This window comes from Pempheris klunzingeri, chromosome 16 (assembly GCF_042242105.1).
Source record: "Pempheris klunzingeri isolate RE-2024b chromosome 16, fPemKlu1.hap1, whole genome shotgun sequence".
NCBI lineage: Eukaryota > Metazoa > Chordata > Actinopteri > Acropomatiformes > Pempheridae > Pempheris > Pempheris klunzingeri.
In genome coordinates, this window is record NC_092027.1 from 8,903,542 (window position 1) to 8,921,818 (window position 18,277).

At 40.6% G+C, this 18,277-nt stretch overlaps 1 protein-coding gene across 1 annotated transcript; it reads right to left on the reverse strand.

Moving 5' to 3' along the window:
• Positions 1–15,136: 15,136 nt before the first annotated feature.
• cks1b (CDC28 protein kinase regulatory subunit 1B) lies at positions 15,137–17,994 on the reverse strand. The gene is made up of 4 exons (XM_070846495.1): positions 17,898–17,994; positions 17,569–17,636; positions 17,290–17,417; positions 15,137–16,345 (listed from the first exon to the last, which is right to left on the reverse strand). Exons 2-4 carry the CDS (start codon positions 17,625–17,627, stop codon positions 16,296–16,298), a joined length of 237 nt encoding a protein of 78 aa, XP_070702596.1. The 5' UTR covers positions 17,628–17,636; positions 17,898–17,994; the 3' UTR covers positions 15,137–16,295.
• Between the last annotated feature and the right edge of the window lie 283 nt (positions 17,995–18,277).

Here is an 18,277-nt window from a genome sequence, read left to right on the forward strand (position 1 = left end):
GCAAGGTAAAGGGTATAAATAATTAAATGATGTTAACAATAAAATGCAAGTTACTTAAACAGTTTTTGGGCAGCGGTCGCTCCGGCGCATCATCTTTCACTGTGCTGCTTTTTAGTTGTCCATAAATGACTCTCTTTATCAAACTACACAGTGGCAAAATAAGCCGTTAATTGAGATACAGAGTGTTTGTCTTGGACTGAATACACTAACATCATATCGATTGCGAGGCTTTGTTTATGTCACATTTGACTGAGCATGATCAATTCTGTCCTGGCACTTTGATTGATCACCAATATGCTGTCACAAGTATTGATTAGGGCTATGGTTAGAATACTGCCACCATCTTAAATGGGGTGGATGAAGAAAAACGTGCTGAGTTGGCCTGATTTGTTTCTGGACGGTCCTTTCTCCCACTACAGTCTCATTCCATTTCTTTTTCCTCTGCGTCAGTTATTTTCTCAAAACATTTCCGGAATCTCATCATTTTTGCATCCCTGGGCGCTGGTCTCTTCCTCTCCTCACCAAATTCTCCCCAATAAACTTCCCTTTTTTCACCACCTCTCCCTCTTGGCCTTGGGCTCCCCTTTTTTTTTTTTTACACACAAACACACACTCCTTCCTCTCTGTCTTTGCTCATTATCCCTCCTTCCCCAACTTCTTGACTTGTCATTTTTCCAAAGCCTCTCCCAGATCTCCTCTGTGCATCTGTGAATTGTCTCTCTCTCCGTGGCTGTGCCCCTGTACAGCCAGACTCTTCACTCCATCCATCTCTGTCTCTCTCCTGCCTCTCCCCACTCCCCTCATCCATCTCTCCTGCTCCCTTATTCATATCCTCTGAGCTTTGTCTCCTCTCCTCTTTGTTGCGTGTCATGGCAACCAAGTTTCTCCTTGACCCTGTGCAGCGAAAGCACACACACATTTATGTGAAATACATCAATACATGAGTATATCATTTTTAGAAAGTCATGTATTTTTTATTGCTCTATCTATCTATCTATCTATCTATCTATCTATCTATCTATCTATCTGTCTATCTATGACTAAAGTATATGAAGCCCATATGACCCATATGCTAATGTATGGTCATTAATATAACAGCCTCCACTCTTACAGAAAGAGTTCCTTCTCTGTCCTCCACCTAAAACAACTCAACACAGAGTCACAAGCCAGTTTCAGAGGTGTCTGGCTGAGCTCAGTTAAGAGGGTCAAGTCCAAACTGGTCTAAATTCAGAACTAGTACCAAAAGTACGTGAAGGTGTGGGGAAAAGAGTATTACCATACTTGGTTATTGGTTTATTAATCTTCTATCTGTAATCCTGAACTCTTCAATGGTAGCATCAACGGCAACACAGCAAGTCAGTGACACCAAACTTCACTTTCTTTGGGTTCACGTCGGACTCTCAATCCTACAGTTCAATTTATTATTGTTACACACAATTGTGCACCATTAAACAGCGGCAGGTAGGAACTAACAGAATCACGATGCAAGGGGAAACGAATGAGAAATTGATGCTTTCTTGCCAAGAGTTAGATGAGAAGTCTGATCCGCTCTCATGTTTGTATGGTAAATATTGGTTGCCGCCAGCAGCTTAGCAGGGTGGTGGACTGTTTCATAGCCTCATCTACGCTCAGCTTGAAGACTAAGCCGGAAGAAACAGCTAACCTGGCTCAGTCCAAAGATAAGCTAAATCTGTGTACCATCACCTATAGCTCACTAATTATCTCATATTTGTTTAATGTGTACAAAAGATGAAGTGAATAAAAGAGAAAAAGGGTTTACAGGCCGGACTATTCCTTGGATTGTTTCCTGTCTTTATGCTAAGCTAAGCTAACCGTCTTCTGGCTCCAGTGGTATCAGTTTTCTCATGTAACATAGCAACATAGCGGAGAAGCATATTTATTGAAGAAGCCAACATTTTCATTTAAATATTATACATTAACAATAACAATAGTTGAAGAGCTGTAACTGATTAATTATCTAATAATAAAACTTTGGAAAAACTCTGCAGTATAGCGGAAGTATGCCAATTGAAGTAATTTAACAGTATAATGTACAGCTCAATTGAAAAACACATTTGTGTAAGGACAACTTAAGTAAGATGTAATGACTACAGTAGTAACCAAGGTTACACATCTCTATGGACAAATATATACACACAGCATCCTCATATACAAGTGCAGCCAAGCAGACAAAAGTCCAGTCATTCCTCCTGCTCCTCTTCTCCTCCCTCTTGCATCTGTCTCTCCTCTCTTTCTCGCTTCTCCTCCTCCTCCCCTCCCTCTCCGCAGAGCAGGGCCAATTAGAGAACATCCCATGTTCCTTCTTGGCTCAACCAAGATACTCTCCAGGGTCGCTAATTAAAGACAAACCTTCCCCCTTTCTGTCTCTTTCTTTCTCTCTGTCACCTCTCTCCATCTGCCTCCCATCCTCTTGCCGTCTCTCCCACCCTCCCTTCCTCCCAGCAACCTCTTTCCATCACTTCACTCGTGTTTCCTTCTTTTCACAACTCTTGCCTGGCCCTTCATCCCTCACCCTCTTTGCCTATTTGTCACGGTAGAGGTTTGATATTCACATTGGGACAGTCTTCAGAGTCAATCTGTACAAAGTGCCGGACTTGTTATTCTCTTTTGCTAGTGTTAACCATGCGCCCTGTGACCTCAGCCATGTACACTTTAGGAGAATGTCCAGATCTGACAGTGCTGTTCCTTTTTAACAATGTTCCTCTGCAACTACTGTTGCCCACTGTCCACAGCTGAGCCCACTGACACTGACAACCAGCCCAGTTAATGGGCCAGTCATAGTTACCCGCTGCACTGCTTTCTCTCTCAGTCTCCCTTTTTCTTTCCTCCCTCATCACTTCCTGTCAGGGCACAACATGAGGAAAATACATGAAGCTTCATAGAAACATTCACCTGGCTTAGCAACATGGTCGGTTCTCCATACGTGTACGTTCCATCTAAGAAACTCAGTTAGCCAAACATATGATCCAGCTGTAGCGTTTACTCCTATTAAGCATGGTTACTTGTTTTGTTTTTTGGATGCTATGCAAATCTCCAATAACCAAGGAGCAATCCTTCTTGTCTTTTGTCTCATTCTTATGCAATCACACCTTTGAAGAAAACTTCAGACACCACAAATGTTTTGTTATTGCATCTTTTTTTATACCCTCTATCACTGGAAAAAAATACCCTGTTGAAAACTATTTCTACGATTAAGGCTCTCCTGATGGACTTCATAATAGGAAAGAATATCTCACAGGCAAATGTTTCATTTCTAAGGCAAAATAGAGGCAACAAGAGATTCCTGGCAACTGAAAAAGGAACAGCTGTAGATGCTCATTCTGATTCATGTGTTGCAAACTAGCTTCTTTCTTTTTGGACTGATGGAGGTAATTAGTCGTGATTTTTAGAGATGGACTGTCTCCAGAAAACAAGAGAATTTTTAATCCGCTGAGGAGGTGTTGTGATCCATCTTCTGGTCAGTCACTCTTTGTTTACTCACGGTTTTCTTTAAACAAAATTAATGTTTACCAGTGGTTCCCAACCTGTGTAACATATATCTGCTACAAGGCCACTGGCATGGCTAGAAATGTTGGGAGTTGTTGTATAGGATACAAGAAATGTAATTATTTTAAAAACAATTACATCATTAGTAGTATTTTTGGAGGTATGATTTTATATAGTATTTCTTCTCATGGTCACTGACTGCAATTTTGTTTGCAGTTACACTTTTATTTCCCAGTGCATCGTTGGTTGTAAAACTGTGCCGCCAGTGACGTTACAGTAAATATACACATCCCAGAGGTCTGAGAGTGCAGGACGAGAGGGAGAGAGAGATTGTTCTGGGTCTCACTTTGTCAACAATTGATTGATAAGAGGTTTTGTTTTCATGACGCCACCCAGATCACCCAACTCCCTTTCCCTCATTCAATCCCCAGTCCCTGAAGCAAAACTAATCCTAACTAAACTCCCAGGATTCCTCCCATCTCCCATCCCACTCCTCTTTCTCTTACTCCCCCATGCTCTGTCATTCCTGAAGTGGCACTAATCCTCCCCCCTTCTCTCTTTTTCTTCTCCTCTTTGCTCCCCTTCGTGTTTTTATGATCTGTCGTTACCGGAGCAAAACTAATCCCTCCCCCCCCCCCTTTTCCTCCCGTGGTGGCTGGAGTTCTTGTTGCCTCTTATCCTCAGTCCCTCCTTCCCACTCTGGCTCCCACTTCTCCCTCTGACACCCTACTGTTATTCACCTCAGACCATAACTGTATTTACCTCTCTCCCTGCTCCCTCTCCACCACAGCATATCTCTCCTACTCTCTACAGGCAAACGTATATTGACAGCCAACCCAAAAGGCTCAGGTGAAAGCTGCCGCCAAGTATGCGATGCTCCCCCCCAAAACAGCTTACACAAATAGACTTCATCTGACACTTTGTATCCAAGAGCTGGACTAGAAGGAAGAAGATGTACCATGTAATAGTGTTCTTCCACCTTTCAAATAAGAGACAGTGACAGTGCAGCAGGAATAAAAGCAGAGGCAAAGATTCTTTTCTCAGACATACCTGCAGCCTAGTTGGATTCAGACATACACTGACGTCTCATTCATATACTGAGATACAGTCATGAGTCCTGACAATATGAACACACACTCAGGCAGCCACACACACACACACGCTCATGTGTTTGTACTGAAAGACCCCCGTGCAATTTTAGCTGTATCTCAGAGTCCGTGGAGGGAGAGTGGACGTAGAGAGAGCACGAAGCTGTCAGCTCATTCTTCACGGCTCCGCCAACAATTGCATATATCTGCTGTAGCCGCATAATTACAGAGTTATCAGAGCCTTTCTCAGGTCCTCAGCTACGGACAGCATATGAAAAGACCCCAATTAAGCAATTATCTTTAAAGGTAGCCTAATTCAGTCATTTGAGCTCCAAAGAAGCATTGAGAAGGAGACCACGGTGGCTGACAGCTAATTCAGAAAGTGGGGCTAAAAGCATTAGGGTTTTGGTAAAAATGGAGAGGGCTTGTCATCATGTAACGCTCTCTGGTTATTAGAGTAAAATTGCAATAGCGGCACTGAAAAGTCAGACTCTTGTCAAAAAAGATTAAAGTTTTATATGCATGCTGTGGACATTCATACCGCATTGTCATACATGTCCATTCTTCCCAATGGTTTTCATAACACTTCAGCTCTTATTCACAGAGTTCAATTCACTTTACCTCCAAGATACGCAACTAATTGTACAAAATTGGACAATTGAATATGGACATCTTCTGCTCTCCTATGGCTAATAACTCAATAAAGAGCCTTTGCAGCACACCACACTTTAGCTCTGCTATTTAACCAGTGGCTAAATGCTGCTGTCATTTTTTACCACTAGTTTCTCACACTTTCGGTCATTTCACTCTCTGTCTGTATCACTCTCGCTGATGTGAGAAGTCGTCCTCCTGAACGCTGTCCTCTCTCTGTAATGATCCTCACAAATCACCACACTACTTATACGATTCCACATCTTATGAGCCCAAAGGAGAAATTGTTGCAAATTTGGGATTTTTTTTTTACACCTATTTGCCATTTTCACTTTGCCTGATGGCAGATGCGATCGTTCGTACCTTCAGATTGATATTTCACTTTTTCACTCTGCATATTCTGGTATTTCAACTCTTTCTTGAGCCCAGTTGTCCATAACTACTGTGTGTGAGCTTCCATGCTTTGTTATGTCCAGAGTTCTCTGTGTGTCTCTACGGTTGTATCAATCTCAATTGTCTGCATTATACTGTTTGTCAATGTGTCTACACTACTGGGGCAAAGTGATGTGATAGACGACTTGACTACTTCCTCGCCTCTAGAGCTTACAATATATGGGGAAGGAACTGAAAATTGCAGCTCTGCTTTTTTATAAATTCCTCGTATTGTGCTGCAGTAAATTTTAACTGTATGTTAAAGTGAAACTGACGATGTGTATTTTGGTGCTGGATGTAGAGCTAGGGTTGTGCTGAATGTCTTTTCATTTCGGCAACAGTGCTCTTGCTCATTCTGACAATAATCAACACAATGATAGCCAGACATATTGCGATGCATTATTCATTTTTGTCTGTGTCTGATTACCCACTACCATTTGACAACCATCACACTCAAATGTGTTTGGATTACAAGCAGTGAGGAGTGAAAAGGGGAAAATGGCTCATATATTGTCTATCTATCATGCAAAGAGGGTCTTTTGCAGCAGCAAGGGAGCAGAAGTAAAGATTCACAGACTCACTGGGAGTATAGTTCATAAACACAAAGCTCTAGTTTGACACAATGTCCATCCTGAGGGAGGATAAGTGGCCTCTCGAGTGGTCAATAAGTCAGACAGTGCCCCATAATCCACAAAGATAAATCCATGCTGCCAAGGCAATTCATAATGTTGGAGTTGTGTGGGGTCATTTAACCATTTCCATTGATTACTGTCATTTTGGAAGTGTGCTGCCGTCAAGCGGCCTGAATGGAGAGGCTACTTAAGACTCGACATGCTGATCAATAGTGCAGTCTCCAGGTCCAGACGGCATCTCACACATCAAGGCCATGTGGAAGTCCACGCCAGCTCTCCTCCGGCTGGATCAATACGGCATGCATACGCACAATCACACGCACTCCATTTGCTCCCAACATCCCATCAACAGGTGCAGTTTAATGTGCCTCATTTATACGAGCAAGTCAGTGAAGCCGCCCAGATTGAGTCGCCTTGTTCTACATAAAGAGAGCAGTCAGACGCTTCGACCGCCACTCGCCAGTGCAAGAAATATACTAATGTTTAAAAGACCCCTAAAGGATCTGCCAAGGTTGAAAATCAAGATAAAGCGTTCGGTCGATCCTAAAATTGATTTATAACCCACCTCTCACAAAGACCTCTTGAAAATACATGAGCCAGTGCCACAGTGTTTAAGGCTGATTTCATTTTGAGCTTTATTCCCTTTGAATATAGTCTCAGGATGTAATCCAAAAATGTGGTTGGATAATATTTCTGTCAGCCTAAAAGCTACCTCCTGGGGAATGATAGAGAGGAAACTAAAAGACCCTGAAAGGCTGTGTATTGTGTTTACAGTGCAGCATTATAAGGACAGGCAGCTTGACCCCTGCTGCTCATATCGACAGACATTAGTGATTTTTCTGCTTTAGGACTCATTGTGCCACTAGCAATTCCAACAGGCCGCTTTATGGAAGAACTCTTACTGCCAATCTCAATATCCTTTTCAATAGGGCCGACTCGTAGAACAACTCTTACACAAACACGCCATAACGCCCGATGAGCAGAGTCTGCGAGGTTAGATCAATACAGCCAGAAACGTGCCCGTGACCAAACATCTTAAAATCGGTATCACAAGAGGCGCAAGAGCCCTCAGACCAGATCAATGTCTGACCGGCTGACTCCATTAGAGGACCTTTTTTTATCAACAGGAGCGATTGGTGGAGGTGGTTGAGTCAGAGCTGAGTCAGGCGGTAACATCTTGCAGTAGGTTTCACTTGCACTTAAGTGGATGAACTCATTTGAGCTCTTGGTGGAGCTCCGGCTTGTTTACTGGCTGTGCTCTGACCAGTGATCAGAGGAAACAGAGGCAAGACGCGGATGGTGAGGAAGTGGTAAAATACTGTACACATTAAAGCAGATTTCAACCCTTAATTGGTCACCCCTGAGCAAGTTTTAGAGTCCGGCAGAATTTCTGACAGATCAGTTGTCGTTTGACGTGCCATTTGAGGGAGGTCATGATTCTGGATTAATTGCCTGAACGATCAACAGTCTGGCTCTCATACAATCGGATATATTTTCTGTCAGAAATCTTGGAAGTCTTGCAATTTTAGCAGCTCCACGGTCCAATTTCCCACATGGCTGCTGTAAAAAGATCTATTAGAAACAGCAGTGGGCTTGTTTTAATTTAATTGGAATAATATTTTACATGTTGTGGTTAATTGCACTTCTGACAGACTTTGCGTAGAGATATAAAACTGGACTTTGTTGCAGACCATACTGTCAGCATCTTCAGCGATTAAAACAGCACAAAAGATGAATAAAAACACATAGCGTCTGCCCAGCTTAACACACTAGAAAGTTTAAATCCCCAATTTGCCCACATGGTCTAATTAAGATACTTTTATATCATACGGACAAACACAGATTATTATCACCTGACTCTGCAATTTAGCCTCTTTCAGCTTGTTGTTTTGGTTTTCATACTCAACTTGCTCATCAACCTTGTTTTCAACCGCAGCATCATTTTCAGTTAACTACGCTCTGATACACTGACCCTACGTGATATAGTGCTTTTACAGCTTATTGCTTAGATTTCCCGTGGGCCCAATAAAGCAATATCTTAATCAAGGAAAACCTGAAAATGTGTACAAAATGTCACTGAGTTTGCTTAGAGGTGCAAAGTAGTCATCACTCAATTTTTACATCATTGCCACGGTTCAGCTACAGTTACGTGGTGTTAACACGGCTCCTTGGAAGTTTAATTTATGTCCTCAATCAGTCTTGCAGGACTAATTCTCTGTAAAATTAGAACGGTTAAACACCAGACTGAATGTATAATTATTTCAAATATTATCCAAGAAAAATGTTGTGAGAAAAATGAGTGTGTTAAATGCCATTTTAGCCAACGAATAGGACTGAAATGTGTGGAATATATACTTGGATCAGGCTCTGAGGATTACAAACTGATTATGAAGTTTTGTCTGGTTTGTTTTTTTAAACATCATAATCTGTTGACACATACTGCATTATAAGTAATATTAAATATCCTAATACAACATTGTAGTGTACCAAACTTAAGCAGTATTTAAAGCCTCCTTGAAAAAGTCAAAGCAATTTCTGAGAAGGTTTTGTGAAACTTCACAGGGCAGCCTACAGGCTCTCACAGTGAGTGGCATTCAGCTTGTTTTAACTTTCATTTTGTGGGAATAAATGTCATTTAAGAGACTCAAAGCTGGCTTTTTTTTTTTTTATTAAATTGTATTACAAGTTATTTTCCATTTCTTTTTGTCGTCCATACTGTGCTCAGCAGCGTGTTTTTCGCCTCTGGACAGACCCCACCAGGAGCATTAATTTAATGTGTGACACTCATTTTTGCCAGAATTGCCCTTCTGCCCCAAAGGTGTCATGCCGTGTGTCTTAGTGTGTGGCAGATCATTTGGTTTTTTCATTTTCCCCAACACAGTCTGATGTAAATCAGTAAATCACATTAACTAAATTATACATTTTGTTAAATGTATTATTCAAAGATTAATTTATCACAGTTTGTTGTTTCACAGAATATTAACCTTAGAATGAATCGCCAGTTTTTTGTATACTTTGATAGATTAGTCTTGTGAATTATTTCTGTGCTGTTCTAAAATTCAATTTTAGAAATATGATTTTCTGGACAGTCTAATGGAGCAATTTTGGGCACTTTGTTCCATCAGCCGTCTTTCAAACAGCAGCTCTCTCTCTCCTCGCACACTCTCCATCAAACTTCGCTTCCTTTTAGGAGGCGTCCCGCTGTGCCGACGACACCCAGACATAAATACCCCCCTCTCGCCAGAGCACTTTCCCTCTCCCTGTCTGACCTTCTTTCTCTCCCACTGTCTCTCTCCCCGACTCTCCCTTTTTTGTGTTTCTTCTCCATTCACATCTCTTTCCCACCTGCTCCTGTAAAGACTTATGCTTACCTTTTGACCCGTTTCGCTCTGTCTCTTTGTGTCTCACCTCCCTCTTTCTGTGTAAAACTTCTCTCTTCTGGTCCTTAACTGAGTGACTCTTCACACCCCGTTATCCTCGATCACACTTTCCTCTCGCCGCTTTTCATTTTACTTTAAATTATTCATACACCTTGCTAAACTTAATAGCACTTCAGAGCTGGAAGTTTTCGTTATTGAATGGAGGTGCAATGTGATTTTCCAGTAACAAACTAGAACAGGGACACAGAACCAAACCATGATTCTTAGTCACGATGTACAAACGTTCATGATGTAAGTTCTGGGGTCCAAACCCAGTTTTTACAGCTCACAGCCACAAAAACGTAAAGCGAAATGTCTTTCAAGCTGCATTATCTGTTTACTTAAAGGATTTACAAAACTAAATAGACAAAAAGATTGTGATATAAGATTGTATGTGTATAAAGTGAATATACTTATTACTCTCTCACTTTTGATCAGTGAAGAGAAACTGAACAACAGGCTGAAACAAGTGTTTCTCGGCCGTCTGGTTGAACCTTCCTGGCCCGTTTCACCGCTGACCACGCCCAACAATGATGTCACAGAGTCCTGGAGTACACCTATACATCACTGCAGCAAGATGAGACGTTAAACCAGCGGAGGTCAGTAAAGATACGATTTTCAGGGGGCGATAAGTTACATTCACCCTGCTTGGGTCAGTGTAGCGCCCACACAATGATAATAATAATAATGATGATAATAACCAAACAGCAATGGCTTGATTTAGTCTGTTTCGCGCTATTCTTTTATCGCTGTTGGGTTAATTAACTAACTAAAATATTGTTCTTTTAACTGTGTTTTACTTTCTTTCACAGATTTATGGTATTTAAACTTCACAGACTCACATTATTAACAGTTAATAACAGATAAATGTGTAAGTTTAAAACGCAGCTAAAATACATTATAACAGTTTGCTGCTGTATCAAATTAATATTTGGGTAAATAAGCGTAACAGTAACATAAAACATAAAACATAACATTAACACTGGGCCAAAACAACCCCTTGCCTGGGGTGGTTTTCTTCCCTGGGGTACTGGGTTTAGTCAACTCATTACTGTGTTGGAGCCATATTGATCCAAATTGGGCAAATGATCAGTTCGGATCACAGATTAAGTTGAATTAATCTGATCCATGAACAACGACCAGAGAAGGATGCTCTGATGCTGTAGGGACTGCTGAAGGATTCAGGATTGCAAAATGTATTCAGACTGCAGAACAACATGTAAAGAACAACACAGACAGATTTTGACAGGCAAGAAAAATGAGACGTCATTAAGCAAAGCTGTTTTAAATTCACAAAGCTTCAAGAGCAAGATGTCCTTCTGAGTGCGTGTCTTTGGTTTGTAAAAACTTTACGTTATCTTTAAGCTGCATCTCTCTTTTGCAAAAAAGAACGTAATAGGAAGCATGCATAAAATAGAAATGTTTCATGATCGGGGTTTTAACACCGGATTTAAGCAACGTCTGACAGGCTTGGACTGCAGGATTCTAACCCTCTCAAATCTGAATGATATTTAGAGGCAAAAGTCTACAGTATTTCATGAGAGAAAGGATTTGAGGGAGAAAAATACAATTTCATTTTGTGGTGTGTGTTTTTTTTTTTTTTTATATATTTTCTTGATCATCTTGCGAACCCACAGGGAGCCCCAGAAACCACTGATCTAAATAATTTTATTAAAAAGTTCAACTTCACACTTTTGTTAGTTTCCCCAGCAGTTTTAATGGTTGATAAGAAGTAAATCAGTACAAATGGGAGGGAATACATTTTTTAGTTCTACAGAGGGCCATAATAGAGAGAGCCACATATTTAAATCAGTTAAATTATCTAAATCAAGCTTTTACTGCTTTTTTTGGTCTGATCTGATAAACGATGCCTGGACTAGTTGATGCCTATTTGTTTAGGGTGAAGCATCCTCTGAGCAGCACTAAACATTTTCTTTGAAAATGCACAGTTATGTCAAGTGATAATATTGTATGAGTGATGCTGACCGGTAGATTTTCAATAAAAGGTCATCGGCCTGACGAACTGGTTCATTATTCTGCTGCACCTAGCTATTCTGTAAATACAGACTTAGCTTATCATTTACCTTTAAGGCTCCAACAGGAAGCAATTTTCAGCATGATTCATAGATACCACTGGCAGGGGCTCAAGCTTTTTTTTGCACCTTAAGGCGCCAAACATCTTACTCTGCCCACCACACATCTCTGGATCTCAGCAGGAGGCTCAGATTGCTGACCGTCACAGCCTAGTGATTACCTCGGCAACATTTTTCAGAAATTGTCAGAAATCTCCCTGTGATTCACAAAATATTTTCCTTCCTCCATTACCCATGACTTCCAAAGTTGTGTAGTTACTACCCACGGCGTGACTGTGGCCACGAGCTCGGTTTGCACCCATTGTTGGTGCATCTGGGACACACAGACCAACGGATTTGCTTTTGTAGATCACAACAACACATTACAAAAAGGGTATTACAAATGTAATGTCCATAAATAGAGAAAGTAGATTCAGTCTAACCGTAGCCCTGAGTCATAAACATTCTGTTTACATTGTACGTTCAATGCAGCATATATGCAAAAAGCCAACTGAATTGATGTAGATTGGCTCCTTCTTTGTCGTGGTTGTGTTGTACTGCCCTCCACAGTCCAAAGCGTATAAAAAGTGGCGTGTCACCACGGAAGTCGAGACATTTTTATGTGCTCCGTCTTTGATGTCAGACTGGATTTGAAGGGGAAACTTAATTTTTGCATTAAACTGTTGTGTGAACGGATTATATTTGGCCTCACTTTGATTATTGGTGTCTAGAAGCAGCCAAAGGCAACTGGACATATTGGAAAACATGAAACTTTTGATTTCTCTTTAATAAGACATTAACCTTTCAGCAACCACCACCCTTTTGGGTTTGGCCTGCCTAAATTGAAATAAATTGACTATTTTTGCCCTTGTGTAACAAAGATTTCAGAGACTTATCACATTAAAGGGCCGCAAGTCTGTTTTCACAATAAGGAGACACTATATTAATACTTTTCTGTACCCAAATTAGTTTACAGCTGGTCATTAGTTTTGAAAATGACCACAACAACAAATAGTAAAGAATCTAATCTGCTGATATATTTAATACATGGTGCATTAAAGTTGAGAATGATGTAATACAAAAAGGTTAACAGTGTGCAGCATCTAACATGGTCAAACCACACCATGTTATACCTACACACAACAACACAAAAAGGGCATCAGTTTGCTCCAAACTGTAAAACTGTTGCAAATTGCAACACTGATATCCCGACCCTGATGAAATTAATTCGGTACAGCATCACCTTTTACGCTCTTAACAGCCTCCTCCAGCTTGAAGCGCGTTGAAAGTATTACCCCGCTTATTGTCCCACTTGCAGCACCCCAGCATCTGCGTGTTCTCACATTTCTGGAGGTGCTACTGCTTAAACAGCTGTGAGAGCTGAATTAATTTGATGTCAGCTAAATGCCTATAATGTTTACAGTAACTACACCTGAAACTATTTAGTCAACTGGAAGAAAATTACAAAGCAACAATCCTGTTTTTAACGTATTAAAATTCACTTCACTGAAAATCTTTGGGTTTTGGTCTGCTGGTCACTCATGATTTATAGGTCAAATGATTAAGTGAGAAAAGAATCAGATGAATGAATGTATTCTTTTATCTATGGAGGCATGTTTATATTGTAAATGGTGTCATTTGTTTCACCGTTAGCTGTTTCATAATTTCAATGTGCATGTGTCTAAGGTCTTTGCTTCTTACTAAGCTGTTGCAGCTTAAGTCAGTTCACAGATAAGTTGCAGGGCTAAAAGTAATTACACGGGGTCTTGACAACTTTTTATAATAGTCATCTTAGGGAAGAAAATTCCTGGAGACGAATTCTGTTCAAAACTGATCCAACAAATCTTATCTTCGAAATTGTCCAACCTCACTGTGCTTTTGTTATCGTCTGTTCGCTAATGCCTCGCTACAGCGATAATCCACTGATCGTTTACACCGAGTATAACTTTTAAATGTGCAGCAGATGCTGTGCCTGCCTCTCCCTTTATGCACGTACACCATCATTCATAACGACTTCCCCATTCTGTGAAACATTTTGTACATTAAGCTCAGACACATTTACTAGTACGAGACCCATATTACACAGGAAATGGGAGACACTGGAACTGTTAGATTGGCAACAGATAAGAAAAACAAGAGTCCGGTCACAGTGCCAGACAACAGATGCAGCATCACTGTGCCGCTGGAAGAACACCAACCGTGTACCATAATATCACACATTCATGAGAAGTGCAGCCTGGCATACATCCCGACACATTTTGTCAGATCACAGCTTTGTCCCACCAGGGATCGTCACATTATATGACGACAGGTAAGGTGATGTGCCTCCACACCTGATTATCTTACACATGGCAATTTTACAGCACTGATTTGGCTCACACCTCCAGTAACATGTGTATTGAGTTTTACTGAAACTGAATAATTGGCTGTTATTTGAGGTCATATGGGAAACTAAGTACGCAGATAACACTTCAGCTTTTCAGTGGTCTCATTTTCTATGAATGGCAGCTTTAATGAATGGTAACAATTGGGTCTGGTCTTACTAAGAAATGATACGTACGGAAGCATCAATGACTGAAGGTTACACCTAATTCTATTTGATGAGGACTGCATTGTTAAAAGACATTTTGAAGTATTGTTGCAACAGACCTGACTGAATTTCCTGTGCCCACGTAAGAGTAGCAAGTTCAATTATGATGCATGTGCAGCGACCAAAGGCCTCAAAGCACGTGCTATGTGACGCCCTTTAATCTGCACAGCAGGGGCAGGTCAATTAATTTGATTATCCAACACTTTGTCCAGCATGGGCGCATCACGCAGTGCAGTCTATGAATCAGACTTTTGTTTTGTTAATGTGACCTGCTTGCTTTTGAAAATAGGCCGTTATAAAGGACACGTGGCAGTAAAGGGTGATTACAAAGTGAAAGTCACATTTTTTCCTGCTGTTTTCTGTCAAGTTTGACTGAGACAGGAAACTGTAGGTAGCCAAAAGAATTTCATGCTGCCATCTTGTAGATTTGAATCAACCACTACATGATGGGATAAAAACGTATTTTCTGTTGTAATTTTTTCCAGCAGCGGCTGCTCAGATGCATGTCAAAATTGGCAAAAGCGGAGAAGTAAATTTTTCCGTTTTGATGAAGCTGCATAATGGTGCAATGCAAAATCGGGCATTATCAATTCCACAGTCCATCTGTAGTAATCCAATATTCTGGTGCAATTTTCAAGGTAACTAAACAAGGTCAAATCTCACTCTCACACACACACACACTAAAGGGAACACTGATTTCAGTTTTGTCAAAGACTTACATGAATCATAACTTTGCATAGTTTATTTGGAATGGTAGAGCAGTTCTATAGCCACATTTAATTGTAAAAACTGATTGTTTTGCTCAGTTTAAGACAATACTTACAAAATGCACATATTCATAGAACTATTCAAGGCAAGATTTGAGCCTCAATGACAGCAGAGCAGCTCAGTATGTGGTGGGAAAGGTGCAAGTATTCAGAGAGAGTTTGTCAATGAAAACAAGAGCCTTAATGTAATATTCTAAGACCAAAACCTGGAATAAATGCTATTGGATTTCCAAGACCTCAGTGATTTATTCTATTAGAGGATTTTAGGGTAGTATCTGCCATTAAAGCTGCCAACTACATGCATTTTCAAGCATCAAGTGGCTCTGTAGAGTACGCAGTAGTTGTAAACCTTGAATACTTAAAGTCCACACTAATAGATTTAAAAAGGTTACATTTATTTCAGAAAGGGCAACACATTCATAAATACTGAGCAGCTCACTGGTACAATAAGATCCATCAAAAAGATTTGAGGTCAAGTACGCCAAAGCTAATAAAATACGCTCCTATGGAAATGGGAAAAAAAGTGGTTCCAAGGTGACGCTTTAATGCAGCTTTCCATGCACATGACAAATTGTTAAATGTCGTTTTACAGTGTCATTTAAACCAAGCAGCAACATGTGATTTAAAACTGCAATTTGATGTTTCAGAGTCAAACTAAATTTAGGATACAGATATTCTATCTGGCCTGTGTTCTGATCCGAGCTTTACCCAGAATACACACCGTTAGAATTAAATCAAATGTTTGAACAAGTTTCACTTCCCGTATCTTCTAACAGTTGTTGTAAGAGGCTGGAAGATCCAAGCAGGTTCAGCAAGTTGGACAGATGGGTTAAGTCAAAAAGACGGTGTGAGCTGATTTGAAGGTTTCTGGCAGGCAGCGCGTCGCTGTTAACACATGAAGAAATCTTTTCCCCAAGAGACGGGAGATGATTTTTTTTTTTTTACCTTCAACAGTCAATTCCACAACCACTGTTCATAAGTGTGATAGTCCTTCTCCAGGTCCAACGTGATCAACCTAAATCAGTCACCTACCACACAAGAGCTTGGTAATCTGACAGCCTCATCCTATATTGATGAGCACGTCTGTGGCACATTCAGTAGGACTGATCTTCCAAAAGGACCCAGAGAGTCTCTCCCTTATGACTTCTGGCTGGGAAGAGGGCGCCGGAACAGCAAGATGTGCGGCTCTGGAGGAAATAAGGCGCACAATATAAAAACTGATGATGATGATACTAAACGGTTGTGATGCCTCAACACGGCTCTTCTGACTCAACAGGTTTGAGCCGAGTTTGACAGTCACAGTCCATATGCTCGAGGTCACCAAATCTATTGAAACATTTACCACTAAATATGTACCAAAAGGTTCAACTTTACCCATTTAAACAGACTTTGTACTATCATTCTGCCTGAATGACATCAAGGTGGGGCAGGTCCTTTAGGACCTTACTGACAATTATACTTGCCAAAACAAAAAGGGGCCAACAACACAAGAAAAGGGGCTTTGGACTTTCAGTCAAATAAGGGCTGCAATGGATGAGCTCAGTTACATGCAAATTGGCAAGATCAGCTTTCAGCTTTGTGTCATGCGCCTGGTTAGTTTCAGCTTGTGATCATTTCCTTTCTAAATGCAGAATTAGCACATGACACATTGCATTGACAATCTGAATCCTGACTGTTGTTCAGAGTTTGCGCGCCCTGCAGTCAAACAATTTCTCAACTATAGTAAACAAAGGGAAAGGCAGAAGCCGTTTCATAAATGACTCATTGATATGGCTATGCACTTATTGAACTTCAACATTGGTATGTAGATTATAATCCCAATTTCACACTTGATCATAATGCATGTTGTGATTGATTATAGCATTGTAGTTTTGCTAAATCTATTAGAGAGTTTTGTCCAACATGAATTTTAGATTCAGTGGGTCCATCAAGTCTGTCTGTTAGTGCCAGTGACCTTCAAATCAAATTATTTAACGAAAAAATAAATTACTCAAGATCATCTTGTCTACCAATGACAAGGAGTGAAAACACATTTATGTCATCTGGGACAATATTTCAGACTTCCTTGTTTACTATTGGAATATGGTTAAATCATGTGTTTGAGACATTAGTCCTTGATAAGACAAGATACCTGGCTGGTGAATCATGTAATGCACCCATCCTTGGCTCTGCTGGACCCCCAGGTTCCTCCACTCGGTCTCCGACATCAAATGGGTCTTAGGTACACGTTTTGCAATTTCTTTGGGTAGCATTACATGCCTGCAGACAGTGAGGGGGTGTTACCAAAAAGGAATGCACCAGGTGAAAATGATTCTAACTTATCTTGTTAAATAAGTGACAGTTCATTAAAGACCAACAGTGACATGCTAACAGTTATCTTGTGTGGTTTGTAAACGTGAGCAATACACACCTGTACTCGTATTTATCATCGTCGTATTTATCAGAGTAGTAGATCTGTTTGTGAGACATAACGGAAACCTGGGGGAAAGGGTTTGTTAACGTTAGTTAACACTTGGAATCAGAAATAAAGCAAATGTAGGGACATAGTGTTAAAAAGGTTTCAGCGGCCAACGCGGCAGCAACTTTTAGTTAGCATAGTGTGGCTAACACTTAAGCTAACGTCGCTCAAGTTAGCTTTGAAGCAGCGTTGCCTCTGACAACTTACGTTTATGTAACGTTAAACGCCAAACTACGTGTTTCTGTTATTGTGCGACGCAATCAGTGAGGTTTCAAAGTTACCTTCTATGATTGCCAAATAATCCTGATGATGGGAAAAGGTAAATTATTTCAGTTTTCCACGTCCGACCGTAGCGAGATGTTCGCCCCTCTTTGTTTCCCTCTCGAATGTTTGCGAGCCCGCTTTACACCGTTCAAATAGACCTCGTCTCATCCTATTGGTCAATTGATCCGCGGAGCTCTCTTCTCATTGGTCAGTTTTGTCTGTCGCAGGAAAATGTCGTAGTAGTTACTGGGCCTTCTAATTGGTCGACAAAAAGACCTATACACATAACTTTCAGGAACCTAATCCAAACATGACATACTTTTTAATGTTATTGCGTAACTGGTGACCCAAATGCTTTCACTGTATTATCATGTATGGAGTTCAAGTGCCTTTGGTG